The sequence below is a fragment of the Diabrotica undecimpunctata genome, chromosome 4 (genome assembly GCF_040954645.1).
Source record: "Diabrotica undecimpunctata isolate CICGRU chromosome 4, icDiaUnde3, whole genome shotgun sequence".
Lineage (NCBI taxonomy): Eukaryota > Metazoa > Arthropoda > Insecta > Coleoptera > Chrysomelidae > Diabrotica > Diabrotica undecimpunctata.
This window is the reverse complement of record NC_092806.1, coordinates 13,347,960-13,365,436: the sequence shown is the minus strand read 5'-3', so window position 1 is coordinate 13,365,436 and position 17,477 is coordinate 13,347,960. Positions and strand designations below refer to the sequence as shown.

The 17,477-nt window shown below is 31.1% G+C and overlaps 3 protein-coding genes across 3 annotated transcripts; 1 reads left to right on the top strand and 2 right to left on the bottom strand.

Moving 5' to 3' along the window:
* Window positions 1-901: 901 nt before the first annotated feature.
* Window positions 902-9,427, bottom strand: Tfb1 (transcription factor B1). Its single transcript, XM_072528938.1, has 9 exons — window positions 9,144-9,427; window positions 8,537-8,709; window positions 7,098-7,263; window positions 6,599-6,800; window positions 5,954-6,185; window positions 4,636-4,854; window positions 4,347-4,569; window positions 3,804-3,979; window positions 902-2,842 (listed from the first exon to the last, which is right to left on the bottom strand). Exons 1-9 carry the CDS (start codon window positions 9,295-9,297, stop codon window positions 2,726-2,728), a joined length of 1,662 nt encoding a protein of 553 aa, XP_072385039.1. The 5' UTR covers window positions 9,298-9,427; the 3' UTR covers window positions 902-2,725.
* Window positions 9,428-10,872: 1,445 nt separating this feature from the next.
* Window positions 10,873-12,415, top strand: LOC140438134 (putative methyltransferase C9orf114). Its single transcript, XM_072527847.1, has 3 exons — window positions 10,873-11,523; window positions 11,646-11,912; window positions 11,968-12,415. The coding sequence occupies exons 1-3, from the start codon at window positions 10,985-10,987 to the stop codon at window positions 12,344-12,346; spliced, it is 1,185 nt and encodes a 394-aa protein (XP_072383948.1). The 5' UTR covers window positions 10,873-10,984; the 3' UTR covers window positions 12,347-12,415.
* Window positions 12,416-13,175: 760 nt separating this feature from the next.
* On the bottom strand, window positions 13,176-16,902 carry Rpe (ribulose-phosphate 3-epimerase). Its single transcript, XM_072528937.1, has 3 exons — window positions 16,605-16,902; window positions 15,457-15,789; window positions 13,176-14,917 (listed from the first exon to the last, which is right to left on the bottom strand). The coding sequence occupies exons 1-3, from the start codon at window positions 16,884-16,886 to the stop codon at window positions 14,801-14,803; spliced, it is 732 nt and encodes a 243-aa protein (XP_072385038.1). The 5' UTR covers window positions 16,887-16,902; the 3' UTR covers window positions 13,176-14,800.
* Window positions 16,903-17,477: the final 575 nt, after the last annotated feature.

The window sequence follows — 17,477 nt, the reverse complement described above, 5'->3', positions numbered from 1 at the left end:
CACTGTGCCGACTTGAGCGGCATCGCTGCGCGCCGTAAAACCAACACTGCATTCTAACTGGAACTTCTACTGTAGTCTGTTTAGAACTTGTTTCTCTTGAAGGCGCTCTAATTGGTAATTTAATCTGTCTCTAACAGGTTTTGGAATTATTGGCAATTCTTGTTTTAATTTAGCTATTACTACTGAATAATCATTACCAATCTATAACTCCTGCAATCGATCTAATTGTCTTATCATGTTTGTTTTTCATTAAGACTAAGACATCGTTTATCTGATTTTTTACTTTTCCATCGGGAGAAGTCAATGAATGTCTTTATGATCGAAACTTGTGCCAGCTATTTTCATTTTGTTCGCTGTAGCAAATTCCATTAGCTTTTTCCCATTTTCACTTGATTCTTTATGCAAACTTTCATGTCTCCAATCATTTTTATATTATATATATATATATATATATATATATATATATATATATATATATATTTATATCATATTTCTATATATTTCCTATTAGGGTGCTTAGCTTTTCGTAGAATTCTGTTTTGGTTTCTAAATCTTTATCGTCAGTGGGCGCATCTTACCTTTCTATAACAATACTCTCAAGCAATATTCGATCTGACATTGATTGAAAATCTACAACTGCTTTGTTTAGTTTCTCGTACACCATGAATCCCACTCCGAAATATCTCTTGATCCCCCTACTCTTGCACAGGGTGCTCTTTCCTATTTTTATTATTTTATTTCCCAGTCGCTTCTATTCTTAAAGGGCAAGGATATCTATAGTACATTTTCAATTATTTGATCAAAGTTACTTAAAGCTCTCTGCTCATACGTACTTCGTACATTCCATGTCAAAAATTTTACTGTTTCTTATCATTCACTTCAAATTAAATGAAAACCCATATACATATTACCAATTTTTATTGATTTTATAACAATACACAACAAAAATAAATAATACCTTAAAAATCTTTACAATAAATATCGCACACTTTTGCAGTACCAATTGAAAATCTAAATTATACGTAATGATGCTAAAAGGCACTGCAAAACTGTGTAGTATTGCTATATTTCTTATTCGTTTTTGCTAACAAAAGATAAAAAGAATTTTGACTATTAAAATCTGTTTATTCTATTTTTTTTTCGCATTGTGAATGTATTTATGTCTGGAATCTAACAACCAACGCAACATACTGTTGTAGTTAAAAAAAAGTATGAATTTAAATGCATCCTACAAGAAAAACTAGCCAGCCACCCAGTTTAGTTTTGGCACAATGCAGTACGAAGTAGGAATACACAATGATAACATATTATTTATCTATGATGATAACTATATCAAGAATATATACAGAGGAAATCCAGATTTACAATAGAAATGTGCGCTAGAGGGCGCTGGTAGTCAAGAATAAAATAGTTTGTACATAACACCTAATGAGTGCTTGGATTTGGGTACTGCATTTAGCCACTGTTGGCCAAAATTTACAGGGTGATAAACCGACATCCGTAGAGGCCACTAAAGGCGGCCAAGGCTTGTCTAACTTGCAAATTTAAAATGCATTTAAATTTGGCTGAACGTCTTATGTACCAAAATGTGACGTAACTAAAACAACACAAATACTGTTTTTATTAATTGCCAACAATACAAAACCGATTGTCCGTTCTTATAATTTTTATCAAAAACTTTTAAATTTCGACCACACTTAAAACAAAAAAATTGTTAGAAAAAATCTTCACTACTTTACAGTGACATCACTACTTTATTTTTAGGTTATACTTTTAAGTTTTACTTTTAAATTTTTTTAATTTCACTGAATTTTAACATTTAAAATAATTATACTTATGCGATTTTTGTAAATAATACTAAATCTGTCAATTTTTGGCAATATTGACATTTCTTCATAAATCCGTTTTTAGAGATAAATTTTATAGAGATAGAGATAAAGATATACGCAAGCTTATGGACTACATACCAGAGGAAAAACGATCATTTTTGAAGAGATTATGCATTGGCCTACTACTTACTGATGCAATTAATGATGATTAATATTATACTTATAGTTTATTTGACAGACAATAAAATTTCCAAAAAAAATATTATTTTTATTTCTGTTCTGAAACAACATAAGTCACTTTTTTTAAAACCATATTGTGACTCAAGAAAAAACAATTTTTATAAAAAATATGCAATGTATAATGTACAGGATAGTGAAATATTATTGCAACAATTTTAAAACAGTTTGTCTTACAGCGCTTTAAAACAGTTTTTTGCGATTTACTCAAAACTATAATTTCTGAATTGTTTCTATAGTTTCTAAAATGACCGATTCACTTAGGATTAATATTTTATTATAAAATTTACGAAAACTGTTTACCAGAGTTGGTGATGTGACTTCACAACGGTCACCTGGAAAGTAGAGGCTTTTTGGAGTGAAATTTTAAACGAAATACATAAAATTTTGAGGACTTCTATTATACTCGTGGTTTTAGACACTATGATAAAAATAAAAGTCAACATTTATATCCTGTGATCGAAAATTTGAAAGAATTTGGTTAAAAAATAAAGATAAAACATAGGTATAACTTCTGATTGTTGGCCTTAAAAAAACTAAGATTCGACTTTCATATTTTTTTCAAACAACCTCAGATGTCAAGACGTTATATTTGTTTATCTAACGTTTATAGCAATATTTAATTTGTTAAAAAATACTACTTTACGGCAGTTTTGTAGCTAACGCACTTTGATCTTTTGCCAGTTATTGAATTTTTGATATGCTGCATTCAGCAATTGGTTTAGGTGTTTGGTGAGGTGATGTGACAGAGGAGATAATTCCCGGATCAGCTTATCCTGAAACGAAAATACAAGGTTAGTTAAGAGAGAGTTGTAAGCTACAATTATGTATGCAAAGATCTTACACAGTTGACAAAAGACTTTAAGTTTCTATAAACATTTATATTGGTATTCAATCTAAGTTTTCCATCCTTTTGTAACACCACAAGTGGATGAAGCTGTTTATGAGTAGTATTACCCCATATTATGGTTAAATAAAATCATTTATATTGCTATTCAATCTAAGTTTTCCACTCTTTTGTAACACCACAAGAGGATGAAGCTGTTTATGAGTAGTATTACCCCATATTATGGTTAAATAAGACAGATAGTAGTTTATTAAAGAATAATACACCATTTTAAGATAAGAAAGACATAAATTTAGATAGAACTATTTTGTAATATATCTGTAATATGTGTTGTTCCCAAGTAATCCGTATATACAACCAAAGAACCATCTACATTGGAAATTATCATATGCCTGCACTTATTCATATTAAGTGAGAGTTTGCAATACTCAAGCCATTGAAACAAAGTTCTTCTTCTTCTTCTTTTTATGTAGACATGACTATATTTTTCAATGTGCCTCCAGTAAGTTGTCCTTCCATCGTTTTCGTAATCTTCCTACTGATCGTCCTCCTATTGGGGACCCGTCTCTTGGCGTCTTTACTACTCTATTTGATGTCATTCGACTTATAGATCGTTCCATTGTACTTTTCTATTTCTTACACAGTCCTTGATGCAATATATGCAATATATTTCATTCTTCTGAAAAAAATTATTTCGCTAGTTTTTTGCCTTATTCTTCAATGATCTGTGAATTGTTCCGCATATATACTACATCAAAGGAAATAATACATTGTTTTCCGGGTTTATAGCACATCAAAAGTATCAAAGCTTAGTGGAAATAGAATTTCTAAATTAATGTATATAAAATCATTGGACAACTATAACTAGTAAATTATCTGCGTACACTTACTTCAAAGGGTTTTAACTTAGCCGTATGAAACCTATTTAATGCTTCGTGCATTTTGATTAGTTTTGCTTCTGTGTTCGGAGTTGTCGGGGGGAAACACTTCCAAAAGTGTTTTAGTAATTCACAGAGGGCCAAATATAAATTTCGGACTTCCTTTTCTATATCAGGTGGTACCAATTCTGAAAAAAATAATGTAATTAAATAGTTTCACCACAGAACGTTGGTGTAAAAACATCTAACACATTTCTAAAATAACTAAAAGAACCTTTTTCGTCAAGTGCCATCTCCATTACAAAGATCAACGGGGCCACTCTAATTTTAGAAGTTAAACATTACTAGAACCTTGGACAGAAAATACACAAAAAATGTTCAAGGATTTATTATTACTTAAGTAAAAGCAGAAATGTTTATTTAACATAAAGAAATAGGGTATACGCTGAAAACTGTGCGGGAAACATTTCTTTTAAGACGATTTACTACTTTTTTTAGCAATATCATTGTTTTATCAAAATTCGTATAAAGTATCTGCAAAATAAAGCAACTTACGGGCCAACGATTGTTCTTGGAATCCCCTCATTAGTGCGCCCCCTGGTGATAGTTCTCCTAAAGCTGCGACGGCAGCTGCAGGTGTTACTAGCGAAGTCGAAGCATGCCTCCCTCCCCATTGCCTCGTTTCTTGAATGACTCCCCTTAATACTGAAGCAGCTTCGTTTGGATTTAAATAATCGGTGGAAGAGTCGGGCATGGGACCGTGTAAATATCTTTCGACCTGGAAATGAGTGAGTTAAAAAGTAGAAAATGCAATATTGATTATAAAAATCAAAGAAAAACTTACTTTTGATAAATTTAATTGAACACTTTTTGTATTACTATTATTATCAGTATCTTCTAAATCATCGTATGTTATTTTTTCTAACAGCCTCTGCCTCTTATTTATTGGACCATCACTACATGTCTGTCCGTTTACATTCACACCATTGGCGTTTATTGTACTCTTGTCTGCTCCGTTCTGTTGTAAATTATCGTTTGCTGCATTTTTGGACGATTTTAGTACCTGAAAATAAAGATGTGACCAATTAGATGAATCTGCCTACATGCAAAATTTATAGCCTTACAATGAGGTATTTTTGACAAAACATACACAGATATTTAACAGAAAAAAAATTATGCTGTACAATACAAACAGTTGCTATTAAAATATTGGATAAGGCTCTATGTGTTCCATAGCACAGCGTTATCTACACATAGGTCATAAAATATAATTCAAAACCTTCAGAATTATACCCCCATTTATTTATATCAAACTATGGGTCATTGGGGCAGCCAATGAAATTGAAAGAATGAGTGTTTTAACGATAGAACCGTATATAATTACTTTCAATGTGGAAACTATATCTAAATAATTAGAAAGTCCAGTATACTACTTCCCTCAAACAGTCTCTCCATCGACAATATGAAGATGCAACTTTGGATCATAAGTCAATACTGAGATCAAAACACATCCCGATAGTTTCAATAAAAGATATGCCAGCATCTGATTACATTCAGTATGGCGATTATACAAAAATAGCCATTTAGACCTGTATGCTGCTGGCTCCATGCTATTAGGTCCAAACCATTCACTGCTGCCTGTCTTCCTCGTACCAATCACAGACAATCACACATCTAGCGACAATATGATCCCAGTCAATGAAGAAAAAAAGCTGAAAAAATCTTATACAGATATCTGAAGGTTCTAAAACGTATATGAGGGATAGCTGATGAAAAATCCGTAGACATACAGCTGATTTTGATTTTTTAACAATCTTAACAAGTGAAAAACATAGTTTTTTGACTATAAAAAGTTTATTATACATTTTAGAGAAAAATGTTTCAAATAAAAGTTGTAGATCAAAAAAAGTTCTGTATTTTGAGAGTTTCCAAAATAAAATGCATAAACAATTGGCCGAGATAATTATAAGAAACACTTATTTTTGTAGTAATTTATAAATGTTATTAACTTTGTTTTTTGCATAAACACATGAAATATAACAACTAACAATTATTGAGACAGTTAATTGACTACAAACTACACAACTACAAAACAAGTCCTGAAGATACAACTGTGAATTGTTATTAATATTTATTTAAAACTACAGAATTTTCCAACTTACCATTATAGAGTGTTGATTAAACCTTTTGATCATCGCTTGACTTACTGTTCCGGTGCTATTGGCAGGTTTTTCGGAAGCTAAACCATATCCTTCATCTATCGTTTTGTCTTCAAATTCTGTTATATTAATTAGGGGATCTTTAACTCCGGTTTGAATATCTTTTTTCATTTCTTGGTCGTCTAACTTTCCACATTCAGTAAAAATATCTTTGCTTTCTGCATATTTCCTATCTCTGAAATATCACAAATATATTGATTAACAAATGTCGTATGAGTGTAGGTAAAAAGGAGATGAACTTTATAAAGGTCATATGTCTTAGAAATTGGTTCAAATTAAAAATTTTAAATATTGGAGGTCTTTGATCAGTGCATCTGTTTTACCTGAACCAATATCAAACTCAACAATGCATTAGCTTCAAAATTGTACCCCTGGTAATCTAGTACTCTAACAAAGCATTGAGTAATTTATCTGATATAATGATTGATTTTTTTTGCATCTAATATAAACCAATTAACTTTTGGGCTTGTATGTGTAAAAAAATGTGAAAAATTCTAGACTTACTAGTAGGTGGCACTGTTTCAAACAAAATTACTATTTTATTAATAAATCCTATCGATTTTATTACCTTTTATTGAAAATACATACCTATGAAAATAATGTGATTGAAAAAATTTTGTCCAAAATTGAGATTCGCTAAGTTTGGCAGGGACATTGTCTATATACTTTTTCTTTACAGCAGGATATGTTTTAAATATACATTCTATAATATCGGGGGTAATGTTATATTTAAGGCCATTACAACCGTCTGTCTGTGGTTTTATATCTGCTAAAAATGCTCCAGAAACACCTAAAAGAATTATTAGGGGGTAAATATTAATTTTTCAACACAAAAAGATAGTGAATATAAGGAAAGTATATAGAAAAAACAGTCAAAAGACAACAAAAACAAGCTGAATGCAAAAAAGAACAGAAATATATATTTTTCTTTAATAATATTCACAGTACATGTAAAAATAATGAAGTAGCTGTAAGTGTAGCCTGAAGCAATACAAGAATAATGGGAAAAAATATAGTAAATAGATTAAAAATTAAAAAAAAACTTTTCTTTTTTTATTTTACTCTATTTCATAGAAGCTATAATTACCAATATCTTGGGGTTGTTGCTTCTGCTTCTGAGTATATTGCTGTGCATGCTGAGACCAAAATTCCTCAGAAGTTACAACTTCAGTCATTACTAAGTCTTTGTACAATTGGAGTAAGGCAGGGTTAGTTGAAAGTAACTTATTTTTTTCTTCTAATTCTCTATCTACCTGAAATTGTTATCACATTATCCAGCTGGTTAAAAATTATCAGTATAAAATATGCAGGTCTATAAAATACTACACTACATCTTCTACAACTGTATAAATAAAAAAAAGTTCAGATAATCACAGTATTATTGTGGAATATTTTCACTTTAAACTAGTTTATTATGTGAGAATGATTCTTTTTTGAAGGAGGTATAAAATATCTACCATTTTCTTCCTCAATAATAGATAGTGAGTTATAGTAAGCATTATTTAAATTGTAATGGATGTTGTAAGGTTTGAACTTTTCAAAATCCAACCAATGGATTGTTAACTGTTGAACTGATTCATAATCAGATTATTCCACCTTTAGTGTTTCTATAAGACTTGCCCTTTTATACACAAAAACCTTAGAAGCAGGTTTACTTGTTTTCTTGAGTGTCCATCAGCCTTATCAACCTCCTGAAAGGTTTTACAAATGCTGTCCTGTTTGTTAATTTCAAAATACAGTAGTCAACTGTGTTGTGCAGACCTTGAACAGCTAACTGATAAAAACCTTGACAATTTACATGATTTGGCTTTCATAAGAAGTATAAGTTACATTTGTACTGAATGCTGTAAGGCTAGAACTTTTCGGCAGCCAACCATTGCATTGTTAACTATTAAACTGATTCATATTAAGCCTTGTTCCACTTACTGTTGGGAGCAGATTCACTTGTCCATCAGTCTTATCAGCCTCCGGAAAGGTTTTACAAATGCTGTCCTGTATGTTAATTTCAAATTACGGTAGTCCACTGTGTTGTGCAGTCCTTGAACAGCTAACTGAAAAAAACCTTGAAAATTTACATGATTTGCCTTTCATAAGAAGTATAATTTACATTTGTACTGAACGCTGTAAGGCTAGAACTTTTCAACATCCAATCATTGCATTGTTAACTATTGAACTGATTCACATTAAGACTTGTTCCACTAACTGTTCCTAAAAGTCTTTTTGCTTAGGAGCAGATTAACTTGTTTTCTTGAGTGTCCATCAATATCTTCAGAGTCAGGAAAGAGGGTTTTTCCTGCTTGTTAATTTCAACTAATAGAAGGCAAATAACTTGAGGCATAGAACATTTTTTCATGGCTACCTTTCATATATCGCTGGAAATTAGGATTTATATTTAAAAAAACTTGTGTAACTTCGGAAGTCACACCACTTGTCATATCAAATCAAACTCACATAATAAACAATTTCATACTTAATGGCATTAATTCTTTCCACATTCCTATTTATAGTTTAACAAAAAACACTTACTTTTCTTTTAAATTTTGGTAGTAAAGATTGTAACATTTCTTTAATTTTATCTCTATCTGCCAACTGGGCAGGCATCCCAGACTTATTAGTAAAATGAAACGTTGAAGAAACACCATTGTGAAGAACTACTTGTAATTGAACTTTGGCTTTTCCTTCAGGAGAGATTTTTTGAGCTGAAATTACATATTTCTTACAGATATTATGTATAAACAATGGCATGTAAAACAAAATACAGAGTAAATTAATTATAATTTAAGTATGTATGCGCTTCTAAAATATGTTTTGTCTCAATGTCTGTATTTGCTGAAGAATTCTCAGTGGATGTAATCACTATTCTACACTTAATTCAGCCAGAAATTTAAGTTTTTGAAACCAGTTTATTTGCTTAAAAATACATTAAAGGAAAAGCACCATACAATGAAATGAAGATTATATTTCCCATCAACCTTAGTCATCTAGTAGATAGATAAAATAGCTTTTAACAGAAGAAGTTTGGGTTCATCCTCTTCTTTGTATGATCTATGTACTGATTATTCAATTAGTTTTAGTGTTCTCCTTATTTTGATTTAGTAGAGCAATAAACAAATAATACAAAAATGAATCTTACATTTTATATCCGCGTAGGGGTGAGAAACAACTACAGTATCTTTATTTTCGACCATCCAAATAAGTCTTTGGTCCATTAAGAAAAGAGACCCGTCGCCTTTTTTATACCGTACTTGAGGTACTTGTAACAAAACATCTTCCATTGATGTGGCCATAGTTTAAGAATTTAAGTGAAGTTATAAAAATATTTCGTTTTTATTTATAAAATCTAAACTGTTTAGAAACCAAAGAAAATAACAAACATAACCTCACACCACCTTGCGAATTTCTGAAGCATGACAGCAGAACTTGATGACGTTTGAATTGTGCACATTTTTGGCCTTTTATTTGTAATTATCAAGCTTTGACGTACATTTATGCACTATGTTATTCTTTGTTTATACCACAGTATATACCACAAATAGTGGTGTAAGTGGAAAAGAACAAGTGAAGAGAGTAAATTGATGGGCCCAGCCGTTTGGAATGGAGACGGCGCTACTAGTCATGTTATGTGGAAGTATGACACAGTACGACGTTGATGTAAGTGCTGTTGCCATGGTTTCACTAGTTTTGCATATTTACCCAAATAATGATTATACTATAAAATGTTTTCCAAAAAAACAACGATTGTAACAAATTCTACTAAAATCAACTTAAAATTACAATACCTTATTTCTAAAGAATTTTGAGTATCCACCGAAAAAAAAATGTGTTAGTGGCAACATTGTTCCACGTTACACGCCTTTGAAAAAATCAAAAGAATATTTTTTGTGGATGGGTGAAAGTTGGACGAAACGAAGGGCTATTAAAAATTCTGAGGATTAGGAGTTTATTTTTACAAGCACCAGGTAAGAACAGCATTCAAATATACCAAATTTTTGTTAGTAAATACAAACTCAATACTATTTTGTACATTTTGCTTCTGTAGTTAAATTACCATTAAATCTTAACCAACATGAATCTTTTATTTATATACTTTTTATATTTTAAGATCATTAAAACTCCTAACTCATAATTGCATTCCTAAAAGTTGCCTTATTTTATAAAAAATGTCATACATTCTTAATTTTAATAATATTTCATTATTATAGATTTTCATGGACCTTCTACTTCTGAGCAATAGGTATATACTAATTTGTGGTGATCCTGAAGAGCAAGATCACAAAAATGCTAGAGTTTACACTTTTATTATTATCTACAGATGGTCCTTTAAGGAAGAGTATTTTAGAAGGTATGGAACTTATAACAAACCAGTACTAATGAATATAGAGGCATCTACATTTGTTTATCAATAGGAAGATCTCCAACACGATGGGAAGATTAAATGAAGATTGGTGGAAAAATCCTTACATGAAGTTGTCTATCTGGTACAGGATCACAACAAATGGAGACAGCAAGCTAACAATATTTAGTTTAGAGTGTCCCCACTCCCCACCCACACCCTGACAAGGGCTTAACGAATGAGGAGGAGAATATTTATTGCCAATACTTTACCAAAGAAAATTTTATATATTTTTAATATATTTTTGGTCAGAGAGATTATATTTTTGGCATAGAATAAGTTTTTATTTCTTATTTATATTTTCCATTAAAAGCATACTTTTTGAATTTTGCCGCTTAAAATTCAGAACCTATGTTTTAAATTTGCCGCTAAATAAAATTAGTTGTGGCCCGTCCACACTTGGCGCTGGAAACTCTCCTAAATATTCTATGTGACTTACCTTACCAGAGAGCTATGTACTGTGGTTTATAGTAAGACTAAGTGTACTTATTTTAAAAAACTAACCTCACTATATTCAGCAAGTTAAAATACTGTTTTATTTATTTATTTTATTATTATTATAAAGTATCAACTTGAGAATTATGGCTCCAACTACAGCACCTGTGAAAAAGCAAAGTTGGAGCGAAGTTAATAAATTAAAAAAGGAAGAGAAGAAAAAATGGAAAGAGCAAAATTTAGTTAAGAAACTAGAAAAGAAAAAACGCAAAGAAGCAGTCGATAATAAATTAAAAGAGTCAAATGTAGCATTAAGTAATGTTTCAACGCTTTCGATAGCGATACCAGGTTCGATTTTAGAAAACGCTCAATCACAGGAGTTAAGAACTTATTTAGCTGGCCAAATTGCTAGAGCAGCTTGTATATTTCAAGTGGACGAGATAGTTGTTTTTGATGATTATGGGGACGAAGCTTCTGCAAAGAAATCTAATTTAGATACTGATGCTGGTAATGTAACAGCTAGACATTCCTGTATACAGCTGGGAAGAATATTGCAATATTTGGAGTGTCCACAGTATCTTAGAAAACACTTCTTTCCCATACATAATGATTTGAAATTTTGTGGACTATTGAATCCTTTAAATGCACCTCATCATTTGGGCCCTAAAGAGGAATTTTTGTTTAGGTATGTGTCTCCTTGTCTGCCTTGAATTGAAAAGATAAAATATGAATGAATCTGGTAAATATTCTCAATAGACTATGTAGCTGCATTCTAACTTTATTGATAATTATTTTTATTTCTTGCAGGGAGGGTGTGGTTCTAAATAAACCAACCAAAAGTGGTTCATTTGTTAATGTTGGTCTATTGAAGGAAGTCCATGTTGATAAGTTACTCACTCCTGGTATTCGTTGCACAGTGAAAATTCTACCTAATGAGCAAGACTCTAAAAAACTTAAAGGTGTAGTAGTTTCTCCTAGTACTCCCAGAAAAGAAACAGGTGTATATTGGGGGTATACTGTAAGAATAGCCACATCTCTCTCTAAGGTATTTTCACAGTGTCCATATAAAGAAGGGTAAGTATGGGGGTAAAAGATGCTAAATAGTTCTGACAACAATTTTGATTTTTAGGTATGATGTATCAATTGGAACATCAGATAAGGGCACCTCAGTAGATGATTTTTCTTGTCCTGCTTATAAGAACTTATTGGTAATGTTTGGTGGTCTTCAGGGTCTAGAGGCAGCTCTAGAAAATGATCAAGTGTTAAATGTTGATGATCCAAAATTACTATTTGACCATTACCTGAACACCCTTCCAGAACAGGGATCCAAAACTATCAGAACTGAGGAGGCTGTTTTAATATCTTTGGCTGCCTTAAGACCCAAGTTAAACCCTGAAAATAAACCAGTAAATATACAAAAGAATGACATTGACAAGAATGAGGAAATGGAAGATATGGAAACCAATGTGGAAGAGAAACCTGAAGATCCCCTCAGTCGATTTGATTAGATTTTTATTTTGTAAAAAGTAATTTTATCAAGAAAGAGTTTTATAATTATTTACATTTCTAAATAAAAATGTGTTTTATTGTGTATAATATAGCATGTTACCAAGGCACTGCCGGTTGGATGGGCTTAGACAGCACTTCCTGTCATGATCTTATACTATCAAAAATGTTACATTTCATTGTTCTTTTATAGATTTACACATCATTTATTAAACATATGTTTTCAGTGAGTATGTTAATGGAAAATGCCTGTATTAACCTGAGTGAAAAATGTTTAAAAACCTGCTCAGTTGCTACTGGAACCACTTGGTATAGTTTTTTATGTTTCTAGAAGAGGAATGTATTGTCACATAATAAACTACATCAATTGAGAAAGGCGTAGCTATAAGATGGAACAACACTTTTTGTACCATTTTTTACAGATTCAGTGATGCTCAAAAGCATATCTGTTTTGTCAATGCATACATTAACTTTGATAGTCCCACAACAATTCGTTTTTTTATTGAATACTACTTTGTATTAGTGGGATATACCAATTATCTATATACAAGTGATGTATTTCAAAAGCTGTATTTTTGATTTACAACCCGCCATCCATTAATTCAGCTTGTTTATCATTGATTTGCCTCATTCATCCAGCCTTTAGTTTGATACGTCTTTTTATTCTTTCTAATTTCTGCAGTACAGAAGAGCAATATGTAGCTAATTAAGTCAAATGGTGACAATGCCATCTTGGGGTCTTCCAACCTGCCTGATTCTCTGTAGGCCTAGTTATTGTTTTGTCTGATCTTTAGCTCTTAATAACATCATTCTGTAAGAAAACACAAATAATTCTTGTATATATCCCTTTATTATATATTTTTAGTCTGCAAAAGAACTTAAGTTACCCCATTCCTACCAACAAGAAAACCAACAAATTATTAATATAAAAAATATTTTTCTAGTCAACAATTAACAAAATTTGTATATAATTACCCACAATTAAAAAAATGTAAAAGCATGTCAGTAATCAACGACAAAAACTGGAAATGCAAGTATCAACAAGTGTTTCTGTGTTCAAAAAAGTTGGTCTAAATTCTTATAATTTGAAAACGATATTGGTCGAATATGTAAACAGTTTGTTTTAGAATATGTACACATATATTATTTTAGTCAATATTATTGATTAAATTTAGTTACTAATCAGGATAGTAGGATGGATATAAACAAGTGACTAGCAGAGAAAAATTGGAGAATTGCTTATAGTTTCATTCTTAAAGTAATGCTCAAAAAGTCAGCTGTCCATACTTGGTCCTTGTACACTACATATTCATAATTATTGAAACAAATATACATAGTGGCTTTCTCATGTACCTATATTTGCTGTGCTGATAAAACTTTAATTACCAATTCCAAGTAAAGTGGTAGGAGCATCAAGATATTTATTAACAATTCAATAAACTAAAATTGAAGTGCTATGAACACTCTTTTACCTGCTAAAAGCTTGTTTCGCAATCTGTTTTTGGGTGCATTTTATATACTGCAAGTTATGTGGATTCCTGTATCAAATACTGTAATATAGTAGAAGAAATCTTCAATGTGCATAGCAATTCTTCTATATATTTGTTTGGAGACTATAACTTGACATCTGCTTGGTGGTCCAAGCAGCAAGTGTTAAGTGTCTGAATGACTGCTCAGTAGAAATTTTGTGCAATAAATTCTTTTTTTCAGATCTGAAATAACTAATCCACACCTCAAACAGTTATTACAGGTTTTTAACGGTAATATATTTGTGAATATTGCCAAAGATCAGATATTTTGTAGTACACACTTTTAATAGTAGGGTGATGGAGAAGTATATAGACTTTCTTTGGCTCACAAGTCCTCCAGATCTTCTCCTTCACACTTCTTTTTGTGGGGATGCTTAAAACACAAGGTTTATTATAAAGGGTCAAGTAAAACAAGAATGTGAAGCCATTACACCCATGTCAAAAAAGGTTACCAGTATTTATTTATTTTCTTATTATTTTATTCAATAAATAATGTAGTGTTGACGTGTATATTAAAATATTTGATAATTATTCTGTAGAAATGCCATAACTTTAAATATACATATAACAAGTTCAACAGGCATTTTGTCTTAATGTGAATTTGGATATATTTTATTAGAGTCAATCTTTTAACTTGTTATACTTGGTATGTAGAGCATTTTATGACGAATAATTTTTTGTGACATGTAAGAGAAGATTTTCCTTCATTTGCATAACACTTGGAACACACTATATACATGAAGTAAAGAAAAGTACCCACACCTCATCAATTTACATAAATAATAAAAATTTGGACATATCAAAGTACTTTTTATAGTTTTAGACCATCTTTCTGAAACTGTTCAATTTTTTTGTAAAGGGAATGCTTGTTCAACAATACAGTTTAAAGATTAAACTTAACATGAATCACATTTTTTTTTCACAGACTTAAACGTTGCATTTGTGGATTGAGCTTTCCACTGTTTCACGTAAACTAGCGATCACTGCCGCTTGGTCGATTGACTCAATTATTGCTGTACCTGATACTATCATATTTGCACCCGCCTGAAAAAAAAATGCAGTTAATGAGACATTATACAACGTAATTAATATTATACAATACATGTTTTGTTAATTATAACATTCCTCTTATTTAACAATCACTCTTGATGATAGTAAATTATCAGCTATTATTAAACTATAAATGCCTAGCTTGTCTACAGTTATCTGTTTGCATCGTTTACATCCATATATAACAGAGTAGGTGTGGTCACTGCCTTATAAAACGCTAAATCCAAAATTTGGGTTAATATTTCCATAAAACCCCCTATTTAAATAGCCTGAAACTTAGCCCCAATAGAAGTAAAGGTTATAGGAAATATATATTTTTCATCTAGAAAACCAAAAATAGGGCTATGTTTATCCCAATAAAATACTGGCACATGCAAAATAGGAGAAAAATGTTAAGTGAAATCTATGGAAAGAATTGGTATCAAAGATAAGGAAAATAGTTTACACATAAGGTAAAATAAGACAATTAAATGTACTGTAAATTACATAAAACTATAGTTGATGTAAATATGTGGAATAAACAAATACCCTACCTCTGCACAAGCAGTTATTGTACTCAGTCCAACTCCTCCGTCTACTTCAATATCTAAAAGTGGATAATTATGCCTCAACCACTGCACTTTGGGCATCATATCACTCATGAACCTTTGGCCGCCAAAACCAGGCTCCACAGTCATTACCAAAATGATATCTGCATGGTCTATATATTGCCTAACATCTTCAATTCCTGTGCCTGGTTTTAACGCTAAACCAACTTTCATGCCTGCTTCTTTTACTTTCCTACATACTTTTATAACATCATTTATTACAGGTTCTATGTGAAATGTGTATAAGTTAACATTGGCTTCTGCCATGGGTTCAATCCACTGCAAACAAAAAAATTATTTAAATAAGTACACAATACCACCCCAATCTCTGTTTCACAACATATAATTCAAATCCTTATAATTTTTCCACTAATTAAAGTTATTTACAACCTAAGTTGTAGTCTAAGAATTTGAGTCTTCTTGGTTTTACTTTACAGTTAATAGGTCTATCTCCCTTTTCATTTGTAATTGTTCAAATAAAATTAAAAGTACTATATTGCTATATGTTGGCTTTTAATAAATATGAGCTGTAAACAGATGCCTTAATGCTATACTATTAGTACGATATAAGATTTATCTAAATTCTTTTGCACTGTTTAGTAGAGCTATACTTAGCTCTACTAAACAAATCATTACTTTCATGCCACAATATTTATCATGTTTTGAAGGCTTTAAATTTATCAGTATTCCACTTTATAGTTGGTATCTTACACTTTCTGTACATTCTCTATTGATTTTAATAGCCATTTGCACCTCCTCAATGTACAGTTTTTCTATATCTTGAAAAACATTCATAGTATGAATTTGTGTGAGAGTAAGGGCAATTCCTTTAATTTCTATACTCTGATTCTCCTTTCAAATAATAGTCTTTTCTGTCAAACAGAGAGTCATATTTAGGATCTCAATTTTAATGCATTAAAGTGTTTAATTAAATGCTTTTTCATAACTAATACAATAAACAAATGCGTGGCAGTTTAATAACTTCCTTTTAGATTGATATAACACAAAACTGAATACAAAACAATAAGGAAAACATACTTAGGTTCGACCATATGAAAGATAAAATAATGAACATGAAGGCAGACGGGCCCTACCTTTTCTGGGTTCGCAACCATCATATGTGTTTCAAAGAAGGCATTTGGTATTTTTTTCCTTAAACATTTTACTACTGGGTGTCCAAAAGTTAGGTTAGGAACAAAGTTGCCGTCCATAACATCTAAATGTAAATAGTCAGCACCGCTATCTAATAATTTTTGTGATTCTACATATAATTGGGATAGATCTGCGTTTAAAATTGAAGGCCCTATTTTGCATTTTAATTTATTTTCCATGTTGTTGATCACTAACCTACAGAGATATGAATGAACTTTGACCATTGAATTCTTCTTTTCTGCTATGTAATCAGTTAAATAACCTTTAATGACATTGGCAAATGATAAGAAAATACTAACTGTATAAGTAATTAGTTAAAGTCTACAAAGGAGAAAAAGAATTATCTTATCTTATGCAGGAATCTTTTTTTAAGGGTTTCCCAGTATAAACAGGTTTCCTAAAGGCGCGTTTTCACGGGTCGATCAAAGCAAATTGAATATGTAAACCAAGAGGCACACAAAGAAGAAATTTTACTATTACAACATAATTTTAATTTATTTTCTTATTCATTTAAATTTGACAAATTCTTTGAGTAAAATTGTTATTTGAGGTCAAAATTTTTTTAATACAGATTTTCTATTATTTTTTATTTTCCGACTTCCCTGTAAATATTTTTCGAATATCAAAGGCTTGTTTTGAGTAAATAATGTATGCAAATAGCTATATATTGTGTTCGTAACAGTCCAGTGGCGCATCCAGGGGAGGTTTTGGGGGTTAACCCCCCCCCCCGGCCCTATTCCGACACTGTTACTCATACATTTTAACTAATCAAAATGGAGGTAACATCATAAAAAAAATTCGGTGACCAACTAAAA